Source organism: Fusarium vanettenii (genome assembly GCF_000151355.1).
Source record: "Fusarium vanettenii 77-13-4 chromosome 1 genomic scaffold NECHAsca_8_chr1_1_0, whole genome shotgun sequence".
Lineage (NCBI taxonomy): Eukaryota > Fungi > Ascomycota > Sordariomycetes > Hypocreales > Nectriaceae > Fusarium > Fusarium vanettenii.
In genome coordinates, this window is record NW_003315876.1 from 882,524 (window position 1) to 904,039 (window position 21,516).

At 52.4% G+C, this 21,516-nt stretch overlaps 8 protein-coding genes across 8 annotated transcripts; 3 read left to right on the top strand and 5 right to left on the bottom strand.

The window, feature by feature from the left end:
* The first annotated feature begins 224 nt into the window (after positions 1-224).
* Positions 225-2,410, top strand: NECHADRAFT_98563 (uncharacterized protein). The gene is made up of 6 exons (XM_003049597.1): positions 225-698; positions 747-1,033; positions 1,082-1,313; positions 1,362-1,423; positions 1,471-1,882; positions 2,136-2,410. The coding sequence occupies exons 1-6, from the start codon at positions 414-416 to the stop codon at positions 2,217-2,219; spliced, it is 1,362 nt and encodes a 453-aa protein (XP_003049643.1). The 5' UTR covers positions 225-413; the 3' UTR covers positions 2,220-2,410.
* Positions 2,411-3,374: 964 nt separating this feature from the next.
* Positions 3,375-4,395, bottom strand: NECHADRAFT_102981 (uncharacterized protein; the record flags this gene model as incomplete). The annotated part of the gene is made up of 4 exons (XM_003049815.1): positions 3,375-3,408; positions 3,464-3,695; positions 3,750-4,159; positions 4,211-4,395. The coding sequence occupies 4 exons, from the start codon at positions 4,393-4,395 to the stop codon at positions 3,375-3,377; spliced, it is 861 nt and encodes a 286-aa protein (XP_003049861.1).
* A 1,413-nt stretch (positions 4,396-5,808) lies between these two features.
* On the bottom strand, positions 5,809-6,774 carry NECHADRAFT_29715 (uncharacterized protein; the record flags this gene model as incomplete). The annotated part of the gene is made up of 2 exons (XM_003049816.1): positions 5,809-6,506; positions 6,558-6,774. The coding sequence occupies 2 exons, from the start codon at positions 6,772-6,774 to the stop codon at positions 5,809-5,811; spliced, it is 915 nt and encodes a 304-aa protein (XP_003049862.1).
* An 850-nt stretch (positions 6,775-7,624) lies between these two features.
* On the top strand, positions 7,625-9,190 carry NECHADRAFT_65210 (uncharacterized protein). The gene is made up of 3 exons (XM_003049598.1): positions 7,625-8,008; positions 8,068-8,946; positions 8,998-9,190. The coding sequence occupies exons 1-3, from the start codon at positions 7,774-7,776 to the stop codon at positions 9,012-9,014; spliced, it is 1,131 nt and encodes a 376-aa protein (XP_003049644.1). The 5' UTR covers positions 7,625-7,773; the 3' UTR covers positions 9,015-9,190.
* An 85-nt stretch (positions 9,191-9,275) lies between these two features.
* On the bottom strand, positions 9,276-10,807 carry NECHADRAFT_102983 (uncharacterized protein; the record flags this gene model as incomplete). Its single annotated transcript, XM_003049817.1, has 3 exons — positions 9,276-9,474; positions 9,525-10,318; positions 10,660-10,807. The coding sequence occupies 3 exons, from the start codon at positions 10,805-10,807 to the stop codon at positions 9,439-9,441; spliced, it is 978 nt and encodes a 325-aa protein (XP_003049863.1). The 3' UTR covers positions 9,276-9,438.
* Positions 10,808-13,101: 2,294 nt separating this feature from the next.
* Positions 13,102-15,674, top strand: NECHADRAFT_74247 (uncharacterized protein; the record flags this gene model as incomplete). The annotated part of the gene is made up of 6 exons (XM_003049599.1): positions 13,102-13,774; positions 13,825-13,998; positions 14,048-14,094; positions 14,146-14,256; positions 14,306-14,455; positions 14,502-15,674. The coding sequence occupies 6 exons, from the start codon at positions 13,102-13,104 to the stop codon at positions 15,672-15,674; spliced, it is 2,328 nt and encodes a 775-aa protein (XP_003049645.1).
* Positions 15,675-16,016: 342 nt separating this feature from the next.
* On the bottom strand, positions 16,017-17,254 carry NECHADRAFT_89757 (uncharacterized protein; the record flags this gene model as incomplete). The annotated part of the gene is made up of 4 exons (XM_003049818.1): positions 16,017-16,069; positions 16,109-16,683; positions 16,737-17,035; positions 17,081-17,254. The coding sequence occupies 4 exons, from the start codon at positions 17,252-17,254 to the stop codon at positions 16,017-16,019; spliced, it is 1,101 nt and encodes a 366-aa protein (XP_003049864.1).
* A 1,004-nt stretch (positions 17,255-18,258) lies between these two features.
* NECHADRAFT_102984 (uncharacterized protein) lies at positions 18,259-21,057 on the bottom strand (the record flags this gene model as incomplete). The annotated part of the gene is made up of 4 exons (XM_003049819.1): positions 18,259-18,771; positions 18,822-19,275; positions 19,322-20,377; positions 20,428-21,057. 4 exons carry the CDS (start codon positions 21,055-21,057, stop codon positions 18,479-18,481), a joined length of 2,433 nt encoding a protein of 810 aa, XP_003049865.1. The 3' UTR covers positions 18,259-18,478.
* Positions 21,058-21,516: the final 459 nt, after the last annotated feature.

The following is a 21,516-nucleotide window of genomic DNA, read 5'->3' on the forward strand; positions in this document are numbered from 1 at the left end:
GCGATATTTTTTTGTGCGAAGGTGTGGGAGGGCTAAGAGACGTAGCACCTGCAGGGCTTTGGCCCCGAAGGCGATTGGTCAGTTACGACCCACTCGTGAAAACAGTCACGTGCACCGTCATCTGTGCTGATTGCCAAGACTGTGGGTCCAACGTCCAATCAGATGTGGTCGAGCTCAAAGAAGTTGGGAAGGAAGGCGATGAGCCTGAACGACAAAGCCATAGGACCGAGATCAACTTTGACCGAAACACACTTCGGACAATAATAGTACATCATCTCAAGCTCATCATTACATATCGTCAAGCTTATCCGCATCCGGGCTCGCCATCGCCTTCTACCCAGTCAAATACCGATACCCGACTTGAGACCTGCCAGAGTAGACATCGCGACGTTCTTGCATCTGTGGCCAAGGTCATGAACACCCTGTTCGAGCAGTTTGCGCAGGCTCATGCCTTGCGAAATGGCTACAAGCTAGCTCAAACCTTATCTCCTGTTCCCCCACCAGATGACCCTCAACGGCTGCTGGCTGTATGGCGTAGTACGAATTCTCACAGCGTCAAGGGTGATATCAAGCACTTCATCAAGTCAAACACTTCTCATCGGCAGAAACTGGACCATGATGAGGTGACGGGCTGGGTTGATGTCTACCAATCCTACTGGAAGGCAATTGGTGAGATTTTGGCTGGAGAAAGTGGCAAGGTATGAGAGTGACTGCACTCGGGAATCTCCTTGCTAACAATGGTGCAGTCTACATGGACAAAAGTGTACGAGGCCTGGAAGGAACTGACTTCTGTACTTATTCGCGGATACAACTCGCACGGATTCGAGGCGTGGACGATCCCATCTCTCTACATGGTGGGCAAGTACCTGCGACTGTTCGCCATCAAATCCGACGAGGAACGCCAATCTATCAGCAGCGCACCTGGCGCTTCATTGATGGACGATGACTTTGACCCTCAAACCGAAGGGCAGCTCCAACTACGAGACTGCGAGGGTCACCTCAAGCGAATTTTTTCCCTGTGTCTAAACGACAGGTATGGGCCATCCCCTCGTTTGCTATGTTTGTGACTGACAATACCCAGAGCCCCATTAGAAGAATCCAGGAAATGGGGGATTTACTTCGTCATCAACCTGCTTTTCAAAACTTACTTCAAGCTTAACTCGGCATCGTTATCGCGGACTATCATCAAGACGTTGTCAGTGTACAACGACAAGGGAGACATGCCCGCCCTCGAAATGTTCCCAAAGTCTCAACGAGTGACATTCAAATTTTACGAGGGCGTCTTGCGTTTCCTAGAAGAGGACTACCTTGCGGTAAGACACCATCTGGTCCGTTGCATGATGTGTACTAAAGTCTATCAGGCGGAATCCCACCTCAACGAAGCATGGAACTTGTGCCACAAAGATGCCATCACCCAATCTGAGTAGGCATGACTTGACAAAAGCAGATTCACCGCTAACCTGATGCCAGACGAATCCTGACCTACCTCATCCCTTGCCGCCTTATCACCAGCCATGTCCTCCCCACCAAGACTCTCTTGGAAAATTACCCCCGACTACAGGAACTCTTCCTCCCGCTGGCCCGATGCATCAAATCCGGAAACCTGAAGGAATTCGACGAAGCCTTGAAAAAGGGCGAAGACGAATTCGTCAAGCGGCGAATCTACCTGACACTCGAGCGGGGCAGAGATATCGCCTTGCGTAACCTCCTGCGTAAGGTCTTTATCGCCGGCGGCTACGATGAGCCAAAAGAGGCCGACACGGCTCCCGTGCGTCGTACTAGAATCCCGGTGACGGAATTCCAGGCGGCCATTAGCATGAGCAGCGGGCAGATGATCGAGGGTGACGAGGTTGAGTGCCTACTGGCCAACATGATTTACAAGGTGAGTTGTTCGATTCCTTCGTGTACACGAGGCACCGGCTGCCTTTTGATCCCTGCACTTCCTTTTTTTCGGTGGAAAACGGGCAAAAATTGTTTGTTGGCATCCCCACGGGAGTCATTTGACTATATACTCGTCACCAAGATGCTGCCTTATTTTCATGTCTGCCTGGGGCATTCACGGTCTCTATTCGCACTCCCCTCCACCTCAGCCTTACCAAGAACTGAGTCACTGACTGGGCACCTTTGTTTTCTAGGAATTGATGAAAGGTTATATCGCTAGGGAGCGAGGCATTGTGGTTCTGTCCAAGAAGGGTGCTTTCCCCGGCACAGGAGTGTGAGGCGAGCGAGCAAAGTCGTTTGTGTGCAACACAATCTGAATCAAGACTTGGCGAAACACAGTAGTTTAGAGATGCTTCTTTTAGACTCACCGTCGCTTGCGTGAACACAATCGAGCAGCACGGGGTAGGACAGAGACACCGCAGCCGTCAGGATGACGCTGGCGTCGACAAATCATACAATAGCATCGGCGACACTCGTTGGTGTTTGCTTTTTTAAGCCCAAGCTGATATCTGAGCCGACCCGACCTGTTTGGTTCGTTTGAAGTTATCTTTGCGCCATATTCACGCTGAAGCTCCATACCGTGCATCACCCATGTCTCTTGTTATCGATCTGCTTCCACCCACGTCCTTGTAGCCCCCATCCCACAGTCGATGCAAAGTCCTAAAGCGTGTGTCTGCCGGTAAGGGCATTATCTTGCGCTTCCGAGATTTCCATCGAATCCTGAGGCGTGGTGGTCTCCCCGCATTTTCACACTCTTGGTTCGGATGGGTCGCCTTTCTTGTCCACGCCGATACTCGATCCGACACACCCCAGTCGGTCGTATGACTCACGCCCGGGGAGACATTCCGATACAAGCAATCTATGTTTCACTAAGAACAGGGCGGCTTGGCGAACCTTGTTGGGCGGATTCTAGTCCAAGCTACTTTCACGCTTGTCTTCACGGAATAGGAGTCGGATGTCCATAAGTGACAAAGCTTCAAATTCTTTTTACGCTTCTCAAAATAGCTCGTGAAAAAAAGAGCGTCGTGAAAAAAGGGGTAATGATACAACTTTCCGCCTATTCGTCGTCAGATGTCAGTCTTGGTATCCCGCTCGCAAAAAGATCCCATCGTGAAAAAGTAACCCAAACCCGGCTCGCCATAGCGAGACCAATATTCCAAAAACATCCTTTGCTCCGAAGTGAAAAAGACCCTAGAGGTTCATGAGAAGAATAGTAGTACAGAAAGATGTTTCCCGGGCAAATTTGTCAAATAACTCCGTAGAAAGAAAACCTGTTTACGCCTTGCACTCCGTCCCGTCCCCGTTGGTTTCTTTAGTTTTTTGCATGTTGTTAATCTTTGCAAAGCCGTCGCCGTGTATTGTGAGAACAAGAGAAAAATTCATGGTTCATTAATGATGAGGGAGAAAGGCGCCGCGTGTCTTGGTGATGGCTATTAAGAGAAGTGGCGGTTTGAACGAGGCGTGCTTCTGTATACTTGTTAGTTTGCAATGATTAACTTGAAGTGGAGTGGATTAAACTCACTGGGCGGAGGAAATGTCGTCGACATGGTTGCAGAGAGCGACAAAGAGGTCAAAGAAGAGCTGCGTGCCTCCGTTGTACATCTCGAGCTGCATGGTTCCGCTTCGCTTGAAGGTGCTGCGAGAACGGATGATGAGGGCGAGGTAGTGGGCTCGCAGCTTGGAGTCTGTGTCGGGAGTGTTGGCATAGGCGTATCTAGCCGAGGCGAGGATGGTGCTGCACTGGATACCAGATTCTTCAAGGGTAAACATGTTAGTTGGTTCGACAGAGACGAGACGAAGTGACTTACGGAGTCCTTGTTTGCGAAGTGCCAGCTTCTTCAGCTCATCCAGTCCATACTTTTCAGCCGCACAGTAAATGACAGTGTCCTTGAGAAGATCACCATCCACGCCACGGTGGTAGACGGTGCTCTCAACAGCAGCACGCTCTTCTTCAGTAGTGGGCTCAATCTCCCAAGAGTTGCGACGCTTGTTGTGCACCAGACGAGGGTAGTAATCACCCTTGTAGAGATACTCGAGCACGGAACTAAAGATCTCAGGCTCCTCGTCGGGAAGGGCGATGCGCTTGGTGGTGGCGTCCATGTACCCGTTTCGAAGAGCGTGGCTGAAGAAGGGGCTGCCACAGAGGACGTCTTCATGGGCGGCGAAGAGACGTTGTTCGGCACCGACGACGAGAGTGACGATGGCAGAAGTCAAGTTGCTGACAATGTTAGAACTGTGTTGTTCATGAAAAGAGACGATGTATACTTACTTTCCCATAACGGTGTCATCACTGGCAGTGGCTGTAGAAGCCGTAGTTGGTCTCCGATGGCGAGACTCATGTCGTCGCTTGGTAACACCGCTGTCCTTGCTGAAAGAAGAGCTGGACTTGTTGACCTTGTGGCTCTTGGAGAAGCTCTTGCTCGAAGATTCGTGTCGTCTGGATGAGGAAAACATATTGGCGGCTATCGAAGGGATTTCCCGTGATTATTTGGTATCGAAGGCGAGCGAGCGATGAGGACTTGTTCACGCTTCTTATACTTGAGTTGTGTGTGTGGGGGGTGCCTTGGTGATGATGCAGCAGGCAACGAGGGGGAAAAAAGAGTGAGGCAAACGATAACAAAAGATAAAAGACGCCGTAAGAAAATCTGTTTTTGGTTCTAAAAACCTACCTCGGGGTCAGGAATGAAGCCCGTCTTGTTTAAATGAGTATTCACACTCTTTTCTGATCTGGCATTCATCAAAATGGGCGAGCAGACGCGCCATCTTTATAATAGCCAGGCATGCCCCGTGCGGAAAATCAAGGCATCTTCTGCCTGCTATAGCGGCACACCCGGCCTGCAAAGCCCCCTGGAAAGGCAAGGCGAGTCAGCCCCCGGGGAGGTGGTGATAAGTCGTCAGTGGGACGCGTTGGCTGAGCCAAAGGGGAAACGCGATATTGCCACGGAACCACGTGATGGTCGACGGGGGTGTTTAATTGGAATCGGGGCAGTGAGGTTTGCCGTGTAAGACAGGGATGGAGTCACACTGTTGAAAAGGGGGGGGGGCTGGGGTGCGTACATAATAATGCAAGGGTTAGTACCATCTCGTTATTTCCTTTTGGCCCGTTGGCTTGAAAAAAAAGCTTCCTTCTTGCTCTTCAGTGCGTGGAACAACACAGTTCGCCTCGAGGAAATATGGAGCCCCCCACTTGCGTGAGCCTCCATCACAAGGCAGACATCTTGGTGGTGCTGGGACTGGATGCTAACGCATGCTCGGCGATGGAGCTGCAAGGCTCACAATTTCTGAGCGAGCCTCGTCATTTTTTTTACTGGAGATTCATTACGAGATCTGGAGGAACCAATTGGGCTCAATTGAAGCCCATCCTGAGCCTGCTTGAGGACGTATCGTTGTGGGAACTTGTCGTCCTCTATCTAATCCTCACGACCAAGCGAATTCAGCTGCTCACACTCGCACACACTCCAGCAAGCAACTTTCTTTTCAAAACCCATGCTTCTTTTCCCATTGACGGTGGTGGACCACCGGGCTAGCCTTGGGGTCCGTGGGCTAGGAATCCTGCCAGGGGGTAAGCTGCTGTGTGTGTGTGTGTACGGTACCTGGCATGGATGGCTCTCCCAACACCTCCACACAACTCGGTTTGCTGGGTCTTAGTTCGACGCCTAGTGCAAAACACCTCCCTGAGACTTGAGGGCATCGACTGGGGGTGGTGATCTACCATACGGATCCGTCAGTCTGTTTGACCGTGACGGCATTTCTCAGTCACACACTCTAGATATCCCTGTTCCGCCACGGCCGACATGTCCCGAATTCACGCCAGTTGAACCAGACATCCATTGTCAAAGAAGCCATATCCCTGAGTTTCAAAGCCCATCAATCTCCGTGCTGGGCCCTTGCAGCGGCTGTCGAGATGGAGTCGGCGAGAGCCTGCTTCCCACTGGCCCTCACCATGGCTTCATTATGCAGCGCCCCGCGCACCCTGTGCCGTTCCACTGGGAGCCCAACGTGTTCGCAGCGCCGCTGGAGCTTTTCACCGTGATCGCCGGGTACCAACTCGTCCTTCCCCGCTTCCACGATGTAAACCCCCGGTGGGCTCTCCTTGAACCTCTTGGCTATCATGCCGAGGTTGGTCCAGCTGTCCAGGTGGTTCCGGAGGAATGGCCACAGGTACTGGTATGGGAGCCACTTTTGAGGGTATAATGCCTGCAGCATTGCTCTTGTACATGTGAATGGAGTCTCTAGGACAAGGGCATCAAGTTTGATGTTGGGAGGGCATTTCCCTTTGGCAGCCAGATTGGTGGCAAATCCGCATCCAATGCTCTGGCCCCAAAGTACGACTGCCGGCTTCTGGTCAGTTCCCTCTGCTCTGGAGTTGTGTAATTGAGATATCCATTGCAGTGCTGCCTGTGAGTCCAAGTTAATACCTGGCTCAGATGGCCGGTCGTGAGATGTCCAGTAGCCTCGATAACTCAGACAAACCATGGTATAGGTGACTGATGGATCATTGTCGCGAGCTCGACGAAGAATCAAAGACAAATGAGGAAGTCTTGGAGGTATTGAAGATCCATTTCCTAGTCCTGGATGAGATGAAGTACGAGAAAAGGCATCATGATGTAACAAACCTTGAAAATAGAGGATATAGACGGGTTTCTTGGCCCCAGTAGCAGACGCAGGCATATCCGACACACACAAAGCAATCTCAGTCCCATCCAGAGATCGTATTCTCTCCTCCCTCCATTGAACGCCCCCGCACTCTCGCGAAAACTCATCAATGCGCATGCTCCGGGCATTGGGCGGCAGGAATGGGTTGTAGATGATGGCGTTCTGGAACAGCACCATCATGGCACACTTCCAAGACCACAGAGCCACAAACAGGCCACCAAAGATCAGCGGGGGCATCAGGACAGGAGCGACATGGAAGCACCTCGTGCTTCCCCCGACGGGCCGCCCGATTGCTCTGCATATCGGCAACGTCCTGCCGGTGGTCCAAGGCCGCGAGATTCGCTGGATCACCATTGTTTGAAAGGCAGGGCAGGCAAACGAGGGACAGCTGGCAAGGGGAAAGATAGAGATGTGGGATGCTGTGGTCGAAAGGGGTTGAGGCTTTATGACATGTTCGCTCGCGACTGGGCTCGGGGCCCTGCAGCTGCGGATGATGATGTGCAGGAGAACGAGTGGTGTTGCCAGTTGGTGAGGCGAAAAGCAGACTCAAGTGAGAGTTCAGAGGTACAGGACATGGGCACCTGGAGGGAACCTAAGGAATATTCACGCGGAATAGCCAGCAAATGAATGTGAAAAGTCTATTCAGAATTGAACAATATATAATCCTTTCAACAATATGCTCTCCGTAATAAATTTCTGTATGACTGCTTCTTTAACATTCTCCATCAAAAAGCCCATGAACGCTTGACCCCCGCTTTCAGGCATCTTGCAAGCCTGGGGTGGACTGATTCGCCCTCAACGTCATTCGGCTCCAGCAACGTCCATGCCAATTGGCGCAACCATTACAGCGCCCTTCTCCGCCTGTGATTGTGAGTGCCTGGACATTTTTCATGCAGCCCGCCTAGACTGGGACCTTTGTCGCCTTGGTTCCTGGAGATCCCCAAAAACTGGAAACTATTTACAATCACCGAACCGACCGAATTCCGCGACTTGTTCCTCTTTCCTCCCCGGTTACTTTTTCTTTGCATTCTCAAACGTTCTGCTTTCAAACTCTCATCACCCACTCTCTAAACTTTTCTGTTTCAAAGGCAGATACACGCTTCCCAACCTCTCTTCCTACCCCACCATCAAATACATCATCACCGCCCCTCCTCCAAGAACTGCTCAATCGCGACCATGCCCAGCTCCGACAAGGAAAGCGACTCGCACGCGCACATCGATATCCAGGATGATAACCCGTCTCCGCGCGCCGAGGGGGAGACCAGCCCTGGCCTAAGGAACAGCAAGGGCTGGGACGGAAAGCTTCGGGTCCCCAAGGCTGCTCTCGTGACAAATCCAGAGGCTCTGTCCGATCCTGAATATTCAGACGACGAGAATGTCTTGGGCGGCGAGACGATTGACGCCGATGAGGGTAATGATCCTAGTACCCTAAACACAGGATATGCGACAGTTCACTAACACGGCTTATAGACCTCCTCGACGATGAAGACCCCGAGACGGACGAAATCATGTGCTCCCACTCCCGTATCGGCTCAATAACCTCGCTCCGCCTCGACCGCTTCAAAAAGGCCGCCCGCGTATGTCTCCGCCAAAATAGCATCCAAGAGATCGACGGCCTCTCTGGCCTCGCCGAGACCCTCCAAGACCTCGACCTCTACGACAACCTCATCTCGCACGTCCGCGGCCTCGACGACCTGACAAACCTCACGAGCCTCGACCTCAGCTTCAACAAGATCAAGCACATCAAGCACATCAGCCACCTCAAGGACCTCAAGGAGCTGTTCCTTGTGGCTAACAAGATTGGCAAGATCGAGGGGCTGGAAGGGCTGGATAAGCTGACTTCGCTTGAGCTTGGGTCGAACCGCATCCGCGAGCTGAAGAATCTCGACACCCTCGTTGCTCTCGAGGAGCTGTGGGTGGCAAAGAACAAGATTACCGAGCTTTCCGGTCTCGGCGGTCTACCCAACCTGCGCCTCCTGAGCATCCAGTCGAACCGCATAACCGACTTGTCCCCTCTCAAGGACGTGCCAACACTCGAGGAGCTATACATCTCACACAACCTTCTAGAATCACTGGAGGGTCTCGAGCACAACGTCAAGTTGCGTGTTCTTGACATTTCGAACAACAAGGTCACTAGTATTGAAGGTCTTGCACCCCTCGTTGAGCTAGAGGAGCTCTGGGCCAGTTATAACCTCGTCAGCGATTACAAGGAGGTGTCCAAGTACCTCGCCGACAAGAAAAACCTCACGACGGTGTACTTTGAGGGAAATCCGCTGCAGTTGCAGGAGCCGGTGGCGTATAGGAACAGGATCCGATTAACATTGCCCCAGATCAAACAGATTGATGCCAGTAAGTTTTCCCTTTGGCACAGAAGAGAATTTCTACTAACACTACTACCAGCTTTCGTGAGAGCATAAACATCAAGACTTTGGAAAGGCATCATGATAAACAGCATGGCGTTTGGGGAGGGGGTTCTTTCATCCGCATTCCGGCACCTCAGTAGCACACGCACTGATGGTTATCAAGGACAGAATAAAGATTTGCAGCTACAGTTGTCGATAACGTCTAGACAGTTTCAAGTGAATGGGAAATTCATCAAATGTGCATCATTCAACTCGATGACCGGTTATGTTTCAGCTCAGCCACATCATAACCATTAAAAGCCAGGACATTCCTTTGAAGGGTTAACTGTGTTTTGAATTCTATGAGGCGGATTTCCTCCATCACGTCCTTTGGACTCTACAAAATGCAGCCCATCATCAACAAACGCCTAATGTCCCAAAACAAAATGTTTCCCAAGTTATTTCTTTCTTTTTAAATTCGTCATCACATGTCATTTCTCTAAGCAAAGATCCAGAGCTTCTCGGTGGGGAAGTACTGCAAGGCATTAGCATAATACTCGAGATGAGGGAAGGGCTGCTACTCACGTTGGTGGGCTGGTTGAACTTGAGGTGCAGGTCCATCTTGGAGATGCGGGCCATGTCCTCCTCGTCAATGTTGAAGCTGACAGAGGCCAGGTTCTCCAGCATGAGGTCGAGACGGGTCGACTTGGGGATGACGGAGATGCCTCGCTGGGTAGACCATCGGAGGAGGACCTGGGCGGGGGTCTTGCCGTACTTCTCGGCGAGGGTGGTAAAGACCTCGTGCTGCATCAGAGGAACAGCATCCTTGGCGCGGTCCATGTCGAGCTCGATGAAGCCGGCAGGGCCGAAGGAGGAGTAGGCAGTCAGGGCGATGCCCTCAGCCTTGGCCAGGCGGACGAGCTCGGTCTGCTGGTAGTAGGGGTGAAGCTCGACCTGGAGAGTGGCAGGTCGGATCTTGGCGTACTTGAGGAGGTCGTAGATGGCCTGGGACTGGAAGTTGGAGATACCAATAGACTTGGCCAGACCCTTCTCAACGAGCTTCTCCATGGCACCCCAGGTCTCCTGGTTGGTGGCCTTGCCCCATCGGATCTCAGTCTGGGCGTCGTCGATGTGCCAGCCGGGAGGGTAGCGGACCGAGGGGTCGATGTACTCGAGGGCGACGGGGAAGTGGATGAGGAAGAGGTCGAAGTAGTCAACCTGCCAGTCGGCAAGCTGTCGGCGGGTGATGGGCTCGACGTGCTGCTCCTCGTGGTAGGTCTGCCAGAGCTTGGAGACGATGAAGAGGTCCTCGCGCTTCACGATGCCCTCCTTGATGGCGCGGGCGACACCATCACCACACTCCTTCTCGTTACCGTAGTCTGTAGGGATTTTATATCAGAATTTGCTTCATTTTGGGTCTTTGAGGGGAAGAAAGGGTGTCATATCATGGCTCAATCCTACAGGTCTCATGAAGCCATCACCTGGTGGGGCCAAGTTCTCAACTGATATGACGCCGGTGGAGGGGCAGATTTGCAGGGGTCCTTTGTGGCTATTCTGCCGGGGTAATTGGGAGTGGACAGGGGCAATGGAGGGGCAGCGAGCAGGGATATAGCATCGAAGGAGGGGCAGACGTTGTTGGTGTTGTTGCGTCGAGGATATTATCGACAGAGACGGGCAAGTCTATAATGACTTCAAGCTGGTAGAAAAAGTATTCACATACCGCAGGCTCCATCCAGCAGACGGTAACCAGCCTTGATGGCCTCGTAAACGGTGTCGGCGCAGGTGGCGTTGTCAACCTTCCAGAGGCCGAAGCCGACCTGGGGCATCTCGTGGCCGCTGCTGAGCTTGACGGTGGGGATATCAGCCATTTTGGTGGATTGTGATGTTGTCTCGGGGTATAATTGGGTAGATGAGGACAAGGAGGAGGAAGAGGGAGAAGAAGCAAACCCCGAGAGGAGGGAGGGAACAGGCGTATTTATGCTACGTCGAGCTCCTGAGCCAGAGAGGAGCACATCCACATCCAGTCTCGAGGTTATGCCTCAGTCGGCCCAGCTTTCGACTTTGCAGCTTCACCCGGCGTCCCTCATGGGCGCGACATGACAGAGAATGGCACGGCATGGCATTGATAGCGCGACTCCATCGAGCATGGGTCGGCGAGACGTGGACGGCTAGCGCAGAGGAGAGTGCAGTGTTGTTCCCGGGTAAGGTAGGGGACAGGAGGTATCATGGGTCTGGCCGGGCGTGAACTGAAAGCGTGAGAGGTGTGCAACGGTCGTGCAAGAATGAGGCGTGGTCTCATCCATCGATTCGAGGTCGTATTGACCAGCCCGGCCACCATTGCCGCCCTCTGTGGGGCCCAAGGGAATTCACCCGGCGAAGGGTGGGCATCTGGATGTTTGGGAAAAGCGGTGGCCGCGCTGGATATTTTCAAATTGGATCACTAGCCTGGCAATTCCAGAAGGGCGTGTGATCCACTGCGAGACGCCCATGGTCGAGCTGGGATCTCAATCGCTTATCGTCGCGGTTGAGCTGTCTGAGGCTGAGAACAAACGCCAGCTCTCTAGCCATCATGACCGACGTTCCGAGTGATTCTCCATGCCCGTCTTGACAAAAGCCCATACTGTCGGTCAAGGTCTCACCGAGCAGGATCAGAAACATGCAAAGCTCACCGCACGCCGAAACTCGAGTCACTCTATTTGTCGTTCGAGCATCTGGCACATGTACAGCCACCCCGGGCCAAGAGAAGGACGCAGAATCACCCCGCGAACCAAACCCTCGTCGTGGGGGGGGGAGAGAAGCGAGGCAAAACGGCAGGAGATCTAGGCCAAAAGCAATTATACGCCGGACATATCATGACAGCGAGATGGGTGTCATGTCCCATTCTGTAAGCCCAGATGATGCAGGTCCCTTGGCGTAGGTCGTCTAGAGCTTGCGGCAAGCTTACCGTGGCAGACCGGGAGCTCCGTCGACGCCCATTTGTGCGTTTAACCACAACTGGAGTCGGTGTCGCGGCAAAGGCCCGGTGGATTGTGTGCCAGGACAGTATTTGGCCTTCTGTGATTGATGCGGCAGACCATCCAGGGAGCCCAGACGCGCCCCCGTACCATATACCCCGGCCGGGTCGTCGGATGACTCTGGTCAAGGCTGGGTGACGTGGTAGTTGATAGCATCAGCTTTCTTACAAGCCCAAGAGCATTTGCCTAGGTTCCCCAGTCTTAAGAGCTTGAAGAGGTTTTTTCTGTCGGTGGATTTGCGCGGAAGAATAAGGGTTGAATTGATGCTGAATATCATGACCGAGAGGATGATGCTCCGGGAGAAAGCAATTTAGCCTAAAGTCGTGGTCCCACGTCGTTCCACGCGGGCGGATATTATACGTACCTCGCGGCGCTACAGCGCAAACCTAAGGCATGCTGCCCCACATGGTGCCCGTTGCTTCTACCTACGGACCTACCCTTGGGTCCCCATTCTAATTCACCCGAGGACATGACATGAAGACACCAGACTTGAGGTGGTCAACACCAAGGCCGTCCCCACGAGACTCAATTCATTGTGCCACACGAAGTCGGCCAAGGTACGCTCGTTCTCTAATGATGCCGTCATCATTGGGACAAAGACGACGTCTTTAGGTAAGAATAGGAGCTCCCCCTCCTCAGATTCAGCCATCATGGCTGCATTGACAATAGCTTCGACGAATCACCTGCGCCTTCACCCATCCTCATGGGGTGCATCACAGCATCAAAGGGATTCTTTCACGTCCGCGCACGGTCGTCCTCGTCGCCCTACCTTCAACTCCCGAATTAGAATCGGTTATCGTTGCTGTTGGACCCAACCAGACAGTAACAAAGAAGTCGCCAAGCGGCACACGGTCTCCCCGCGATTCTTTGTCCCAAGACATCCAGATTCGGCTTCGAGTCCCTCACAATGCCACCATTGAGGTTGGCTTTGACATCTGAGCTTCCTCCCTTGTTACGAATCGGACTGCCGCCCTGCAGAACCAGCCCGACGTTGAAGTTGTTCCGCCTTTGTTCCTGAACATGCTTATTACCAAGGAAATTCCCCATCCGAGTTTGGCACTTCGCCATGTTCACACGATAGACACTTCCAGCCATTCATTCACCATCATTTCAATATGCGGCCCGAAGACATTCAAGTCAGGACCATCATGGTCCCTGATAACGACCTCCTCCATTGGCGCAATATGATGACCTTGCAGGCCGCCATCATCAGGGGCGAAACCGAGGTCTTGTTCCACAACTGTCCAACGATTCCACCAGAATACTGGGACAGGGTCCGACACAACGATCTCCAATTGGGCAAGAGATACAACTTCCACTATCGCAGCGCGGAGCTCGAAACCCAGATACCTGAGCACGTAGATGACGATACTGCAAGGCGCGGCATTGACGATGTGCAGTGGAAGGGCTTCAAGTTCGAATTCGTCAAAGTCCTTGCCGCCGGCGGTCATGGATTCGTTTCCCTATGGAGGGTTTGGTTTGAGGATGGATCCAGTAAAAAGGTGGTGATCAAAAGGGCTCTCGGTGGAAGCTTTCACGTCGAAAAGGAATCCCGCTTTCATCTTCGATACGCCGGTGCCGAGCATACCAGCCAGATCATCGACCTACACGCTGAAGCTATGAAAATACGGGATCAAGTCAGACAGAGGAATCCTCTGGCTCATCTCCAGTACAGGAATGGTTCAAACTTCAATGCCAGTTCCCTCCGACTCATCGTATTTGAGTTCATGGAACACGGAGACTTGTACAAAGTATTGACCTCAGCCAGTCAGATGGATGTGCAATTCCCGGACAGGACTCTTTGGGGCATCTGGGAATGCTGTATGTATCTCCCCTTATACACTTGTGTCCTTGTACTGATTCGTGTCCAGTGGTCCGAGGAGTTGCCGCTGTTGCATATGTGCCTTCTTTCCTTGCCATGAACAAAGACTTTGAAAAAGAGTTGCAAACAGCCATTGATACTCACCGTCTGGAACACTTCTTGACGCAGCTGGAGCATATCCAACAATCGCACGATGTTCACTTAGACTTGGAAGAGTTGAACAGTACGTGCATAGTGTTCTACATATTCGCCCCTTCTAACCTGGTTGATAGTTCTCGTTGGTGCAAGTAATAGCCATCCGGACAACCCTATTTTCAAGGTAATCCCCCAAACACCTGAGCGCATGAAGCACGCGTTGACGAATTCCTAGCTTCACGATCTCGGTGCCTTTAGTTTCATCATGAGCGAAAAGTGGAAGACCTGGGGCGATGTCAAGTACTGGAAGATGAGGAGGCCCTGCAAGCTCCACAGAGTGTCTCCGGTACGTGGCATACTCAACACATACATCAAGAGTCTCTAACCGCTACTAGGAGCAAGCTCACCAGGACTGGGACCACATTCGGACGGACGAGGGAGCCAACCTGGACGGATCCGAATTCGCAGGCGAAGATCTCACTCAAGGACATCCGATTGCTGGCCGGTTCGGTACTTGGACAAACATCTTTTTCATTGGCAAAGTGGTTAGTTTCACCATCCCTACATCCTGATCCCTCTAACAAGCCATAGATGGAAGCGGCCATCACATTCCTTACCGAGGCGTATCCACTCGATGCCTATCATTTTGATAGTATGGATGGGACACAATCAGGGGACACCTATGGGTGGGTGCTGCAAGACCGATCATTCTCCCATGTCGATCCTGCCTTGCGCGACCTAATTATGCGATGCCAGCATGAGGTGCCGGGCGAACGACCCAGCGTCACGTCGCTTCTGCGAGAGATTGCGATTCGCAAGATGCATCCCTTCTACCAAAGCCCCGAAGAGATGGCACTCTTCTGGGAGTATTTCTTTAGTCCCAAGACTCCGGATCCCATGTCTGATTCAATGGATGACGAATTTTCCGATGCCATCGAGGAGACTATGGCTGGAGCTGTCATGATGCCATTCATGCACCCAGACCCGGGATCAGAGCCTCACCGACATGAGCAGCAGGCAGGTTCCGCCCCAGAAGCACGACTCGAGTATTTTCAGAAGTGGATGGATCGACGGGACAGGGCTGAAGACCAGACTCTTCAACCACCTGTTGGTCGGCATCAGCCTGGTCAAGCCCAACATCCGATCCCTCGTCGACCTGCCAATCTGCGTGTCCCCAAGCGGATTGGCCGGGGGGCTGTTGACGACGAGCCTTCAGCGGCAGTAGCAGCGGCAGCTCCCTCGTGGCTCAATCCACCCGGCCCTGAACCGGCGGTGTATGGCGGCAAACCTGCTGCTATGGACGATGACGAAGCTGCTCAGGAGGATGCCAGGGGTTCTTACACCAACTTGCGTTATGCACGCGCCGACCCTGATTACGACGTATCTGAAAGTGGCAGCGATAGATCTCCTGTTCCTACGGCACGAAGGGGAGTAAAATTCGATCTTCCCAAGAATGGCGCTGGGCGAGGGAAGGCTAAGAAGACTGGCTCAATATACGACAGGAGCAAGAAACGGTTCCCAAATCGAAAGGAACCTGGATCAAAGGTCAACAAGCGAGTCTCTAAGCCCAGTACAAGGAGTCTCAAGACTTCTGTCAAGATGAGCCATCTCGACAAGTTTGTTCAGACGGCAATGGATGACATGCCCATGGCCATCCGAAATCTAATGGCCAGAAACAAGCATCTCGAGCAGAGGCTGGTAGATGGCAATCTTCCTGCCTTGGCGTACATAACCGCAGGTGGAAAGGGATACTTTGATGATTGAATTGAGAAGGCAGGTCAAGTCAATTTTTAAATTTTTTTCCTCGGTTGTCACGCATGTCTTATTCCTTTGAGACCCTATCAAGTGATACATGCATGCAGGAGTCCAAAGTTCAGGCAGCTTGCTTTTTACCGCTTTGTTCCCTTTCCTTTTTGTAGGTGGATTGTTTCGTTTTCATTAATTGGTGTTCATTTTGTACTTCATATCCGCTACGTATCATTGACGCTTATTCCAAACCAAAAGACCGAAAAGCAGTTTGTCATATCTCTGGGTATCATTAACTCCATCGCTTAATCGCCTGTTCCTTTTTCCGCTAAACCATTATTAAAATCACCCAAGCATCCATTACCAATAGTTCATGTAATGTTGTCGACGTGCTGTAAAAAGCGCGTGGTGGACTGATTAGTCCGTGTCAAAGTTGGTGTATCGACATTCACAAGCCCCTGAACGAGACTTGACGTCGCCCACCTTGTCATCATCTTCGTCCACGCATCTTGGCGATCCACTTTTGAAGGACTTGCTCTGAACAACCTCGACGTCACCAGGCCAGGCGACAAAATTGCTGTTATCGGATTTGTCGTCGTCATTGTTGTGGCCTTTGCTCTTGTGTGTCCATAGTGTAGCCTCGAAGCGTGTGTCGTCAAAAGTACACCGCGCAGCACGGTTACTAGACGAAAGTTGATTATCCGGAACGACAGTCTTGTTCATAGAGAAGGAGAAGAGAAGACGCTCCTTGGGCGTGTTTTCGTCTAGGAGCTCGAGGGTGAGGTTGGTGAAGGAGGGTGCAAAGGGGTTGTCGGTGGATGAGATCTTGTAGAACTGGGTGTTGACGTATGTAATGATCCAGAAAAAGGTTGCGGGTTCACCCTCTGTATAGGGGTAGCAGCGCCATGTGGATGGATTCGAGGTACATTCTGCTGACGGCTTCTGGAGGTTTGCCTTGAAGGAGAAAGAGCCGGCTGGGAAGTTGGGATCCTTCAATGGGGAGTTGTCTTCGGTTGAGTCTTGACGTCTAGAGGGATTGGTTAATTGGTCGGTTCACTTCTTCATGATGGCTTCACTTACTTGTCTTTCAAGCCAACTGTCAGTCCAATACCAAGTCCTATGGCAATGATAGCCATGATGGCGACGGCGACACCAAACAAGCAACACACTCTCCTCCTATCAACACCACAAATTCGCCCTCGTGGAACAACCCCCTCTTCCTCACCAAGCGAATCCCCCTCGACGAGTTTACCCTTTACCGCATGAGCCTCCTTATAGCTCGGCGGCGGAGGATGCAGCGTCGGCGGAACGTGTGGGGGCGAATATCCGGCAGAGAGTATATAAGGTGGGACGTACGGCGGCGGAAGCACGCCGTTGAGCTTTGCGGCGCCGTTATTATTATTGCTGCTGTTGATCTTTGTGACACCGTTGTGAGTCCGCATTCCTCGCCGCGGCGACTTTTGCGGTACTCGGAGAGGAGTCTTGGGCGGGCTGGGTGAAGGTGTAGAGGCGACCTCGTTCTCGTCGATGGGGGGCATGTAAGAGACGCCGGAGCGAGAGCCGAGGGAACCGGGACCGCGGCCGTGGCCACGGATCATGGCTGCAGCTATTTATCAATACGAATATGTGTTCTCTCTTGGTAGTTTTATTGCGTTGGTAGGAATTCCAGAGCAAGGTATACCATAGCTCTAAAACTCTAAAGAGAGGGCGAAATATGCGGGGGAGAAGAAGCTTGATGACGATGAACGGACGAGAGGGGGGAAAACCCAAGCTTTAGCTGAAAGAGAAGATGGGGAGGAAAAGCGCGTTAATTAGGTAGTAAGGCTTTGTCTGTTCAATTGAGGGAAGAGAAAGAGGACAGAGCCTCTTTTTTCAATGACAGCCTGGTTGCGCAATTTCCACATAAAGCTCGTTGAAAGGCGAGACAAGCTCTAGACGGGATGTCAAGACAAGCAGCAAAAGACGGCACGGCACGGGTAAAGTGAAAAGGGAAAGAAAGGGTGGCAGGCAGGGAGAGGAAATAGTCTCTTTTTTTTCTTTCTGCTGATCATACATTCTCCATCATCAATAGTCTCTACACAACCTTGTGATTTTCCCCCGGTTCAGCTCAGGTCCAGATCCTCTCTTTGCACCTTTTCGGGGGGGCAAAGGCTTACCGGGATCGACGCTCATCCGGCGCGCGCCCTAAGATGGCTGCTTGCCGCTAATAGTCTCCTGCGGTGGTGTGCCCAGAGAGACTAGTGATTTGGGGGGGATGACGGCCTGGGTAGTGGCGTTTCGTGCGTGAGCTGGAAAAGAACCTGGCCCAGCCCTGGAGCTGTTGCTTATTGAGAGCTAACCGATGCATGGATGATGCTTCTGGGGGGCCGTTGGTGGTGGCTGTGAACCAGGCTCCCGGGGCGTCAATGAGCAGGGCAATTGGAAAGCTTGGGAAGAAAAAAGCAGGGTTCAAGTTACCATCCCATCCCCATGATGTGATGATGAGGTTTGAGTGCCGGCGCTCCAGCTCGGCTCTTGACTCTGACAACCCTAACCCTTGGGATTCAATGACAGAGTCTAGAGACAAAGATCAGAGTTTACAACCTCCCTCACCGCCTCGGCTCTTAGACAATCTACGCATTCGAACATCAGACAACTCGAAAAAACTCCGCATATTCGGCCGAAGCAGCCAGCCACATGGTCTCCAAGATGCCGTCAGTTGTGGGCGCGTAGATATTCATTCGCCCTCTTTCTGCTTACTTGCTTGTACAAGACATATCCGCCAGCCTGCTCCATGCACCATGACTCCAATCGCCTACTATGGGACGGGCCTACTCTTGGGCCTACTCTTGGGCCTCAACAACCTCTTCCGCGTACGCCGGGGCCTCCAACTTCTCTCCCTGATCTGTCCACACCGCTGCCAGCTCAGCCTCGATCTCATCCCGTCGCCTCTTCCACTCATCCACCTGTGCAAGTCGCTCGTGCAGGTCTTGTAACTCCTTCTCAACTTGCATCTTCTCTCGCTCTGTTCCAATTCGCTCAAACTCCCACTCATCGCCTCGCTCTCCCATTCCTAAGACGAGGTTGTATGTGTGGTACTTCTTAAGGGAAGCCCGGGTTGAGATGGTAATGAGAGCTGCGGCATGTCAGCATCACATGGAGAATGTCGCCATAGAATCAACTTACTAATGCCTCTCTCTTTGCATGTCTCGTAGAGCAAGCCTTCCACGTCGCTCGACACGGCGCTGGTGCCTTCATCCACGATGGCATACTGAGGTTCATGATATAGCAGACGAGCAAATCCCATCCTCTGCTTCTCACCTCCGCTAAGCACATCCTTCCACTCCTTTCGTGTATCCCACCCTCCTTCTCGATCGGGAAGGTAACCTAACCTCGCCGCCTCGAGTACGCTCTTAAGGTCATCTTCTGATTTGCGCTTCTCTCGCATGTCCACGTGGCCGTCGGGATAAATAACTTGATCACGAAGTGTACCTGGGCTGAGGTACGGTCGCTGAGGCAAGAACATGATGCCATCTTGACCGATGTTCTTGGGCCGACTCACCAATCCTCTGTATACTGGCCAGAGGCCAGCGAGAATTCGGGAAATGGCACTTTTACCTACCCCGTTTGATCCGGAAATCTATTTGGTGTTAGCAGCGGCACATGTCATGTCTAGGAAAACTTACAAGTAGATGCTCCCCCCTTCGAATTATGATAGACAGGGAGTCAAGCAACTCCTCGCCTCCCTGCGGCCACAGACCAGGGGCCACAACCGGAACATGCTCAAACCGAACACCGTCAAATCCCTTCTGGATTGTCCCTTGAACATCGGATAGCGAATACAGTTCGCTCTGGCCGCCTCGGATATGGTATGCATTTGCGTGTACCCGATGTAGAGTCGAGATGAGCGTGTATACACGGCTCGTGTACCCGGCCAGCTCCGAAAGGTCCTTGATCGAATACATCATGCGACCTCCAGCATCTGCAAGTGAGAGCATGAGCCTCTTGTTGGTAATAAACTCCTTCATGCGATTACGTTCTCGGCCTCCCCGATGTCCATTCTCGGCCATCTCAGCTCGGCCACCAACGCCGCCCCATGCTGGCAAAAAGACGGGCAGTGATGCCAGGAGATATCCGTAGGCGCTCCAGCTGTATTTGAGAATAAAGTCTTCAAGGATGTTGTATCGGATCTTGAGCATGTAGATGCCTTCCATCCACGACTTCAGTGACTTGAATTCGCGGTTCAGGAACGTCTTTTCCGTCTCCGCACCGCCATAGAAGGCAACCTCCTCAGCATTGGCAATTAACCTGGCATGCAAGCTTCGGAAGTCACCCTCTTTGCGTCCCTCCACGGCTTTTAGCTTGCCGAATGGCGGGGAAAGCCGTCGAAGGATGCTCGCAGTCAAGAAGTAATTACTCATAAGACCTGTCAGGGCAAGAGGACCAAGCGACCGGTAGAGCTGGTAGTTAAAGACGCAAAGATCGACAAACGGTTTTCCAAGTGATGAGTAAATGTTGGCGGCTGCTGCACAGAATAGAGTCAGATCCTGTGTGATAAACTGGTCTGCGCTTTGGCCAACGCCTCCATCCAAGTTCGAGAGCTTATAGTAATTAAGATTATCGTTCAGGTAGAGATCATGGATGTACCGTGTAAGTCGCGTTCGAAATGCGATCGAGACCTTGGACTCAAGGAACTTGATCATGGCGTTGGTGTATGAAGCGAAGCCTCCAAGTCCGCACCACTATTGATTGTCAGTGACCGATTCCTCACACATACGGGTTTCGCCCTTACCTTGAGGATTCCCCAGAGGAAAGCCTTGCCATTGCCAGCGACAAGATCGCGCACAATCTCACCGTCGAGACGGGCCACGACCAGCGAAAGATATGTCCGCAGCATCAGAAATACGCCGTGGCTGAGTAGCAATCCAGCTTCTTTACTCGACCACCTCGGAATCATAATGCTCATCAAGCTCAGAAATTGGTGCAGGAAGGCAAGATTCAGGCCAGGCTTCGTTTGCGCTGAGGGCACAGTGCCTTCGCGCAGTCCAGAAACGCGCGGTGGGTTGAGGAAGAGGCGCCGATGAGCGTCGAATGTGAGCGGCTTGGTCGTGTTGATGACAACCTTGGTTGTCCCATCTTTGTAGGGAACATATATTGTTCGCGATCCATCCTTGTTGTGTAGCCATGAGTTTGTGCGCACAAGTTTGCGACCTTGTTCTCGCTCATGTCGTCGGTTCTTCCACCATCGTCGCCCTCCCTCTGCGCCGAGGATAATTGAGGCCGCGAGTGCCAGAGTCGCGAGGATACGCGTCGTGCGCGAAGTTCGGCGGAGTTTTGTCTGTATCCTGCCAGTCCATTTGTCGAGGAATGCCGCCAGCATCTCCTCAGCGGCAGTATGCCGCAATGTTGATTGCGCAGCCATTGGTGATGGTATAGGGATGACGTTGAATGCGCTGGAGGAGCTTCCCCACAGCAGCACGAGCGACTCTCGAGAGCCTCAGAAAGGTTCCCTCACTTCCCCATCCGGCGAGAGGGTCTCTTTTACGATTCGGGATGAAAACAAAAAGTTCAATGAAGAATGAAACGGTGCAAGATTCGATGATGCGAGAAATCAGATAGCCGAATCGATCCAGGTTTAACAATTCTGCTTTGATTAGGTTAGGTAGGCAGGTGTCATCAAGCCGCCGTGTGAGCATGTGAATACGGATTCCGAGGCAAGTGCCACATGCGACTGCAACTCGCCTGGCTGCGCCTGCTGCAGCCGACGGAAGCGGCCAGCTCGGGACGGGAATGACGCCACAGCGTGCAGTCACATGATGTGGGAAAAGCTGGGGAAAAGCATGGGCCAAAACATTCGGCTCCTAATTGGCTAGACGAAGCA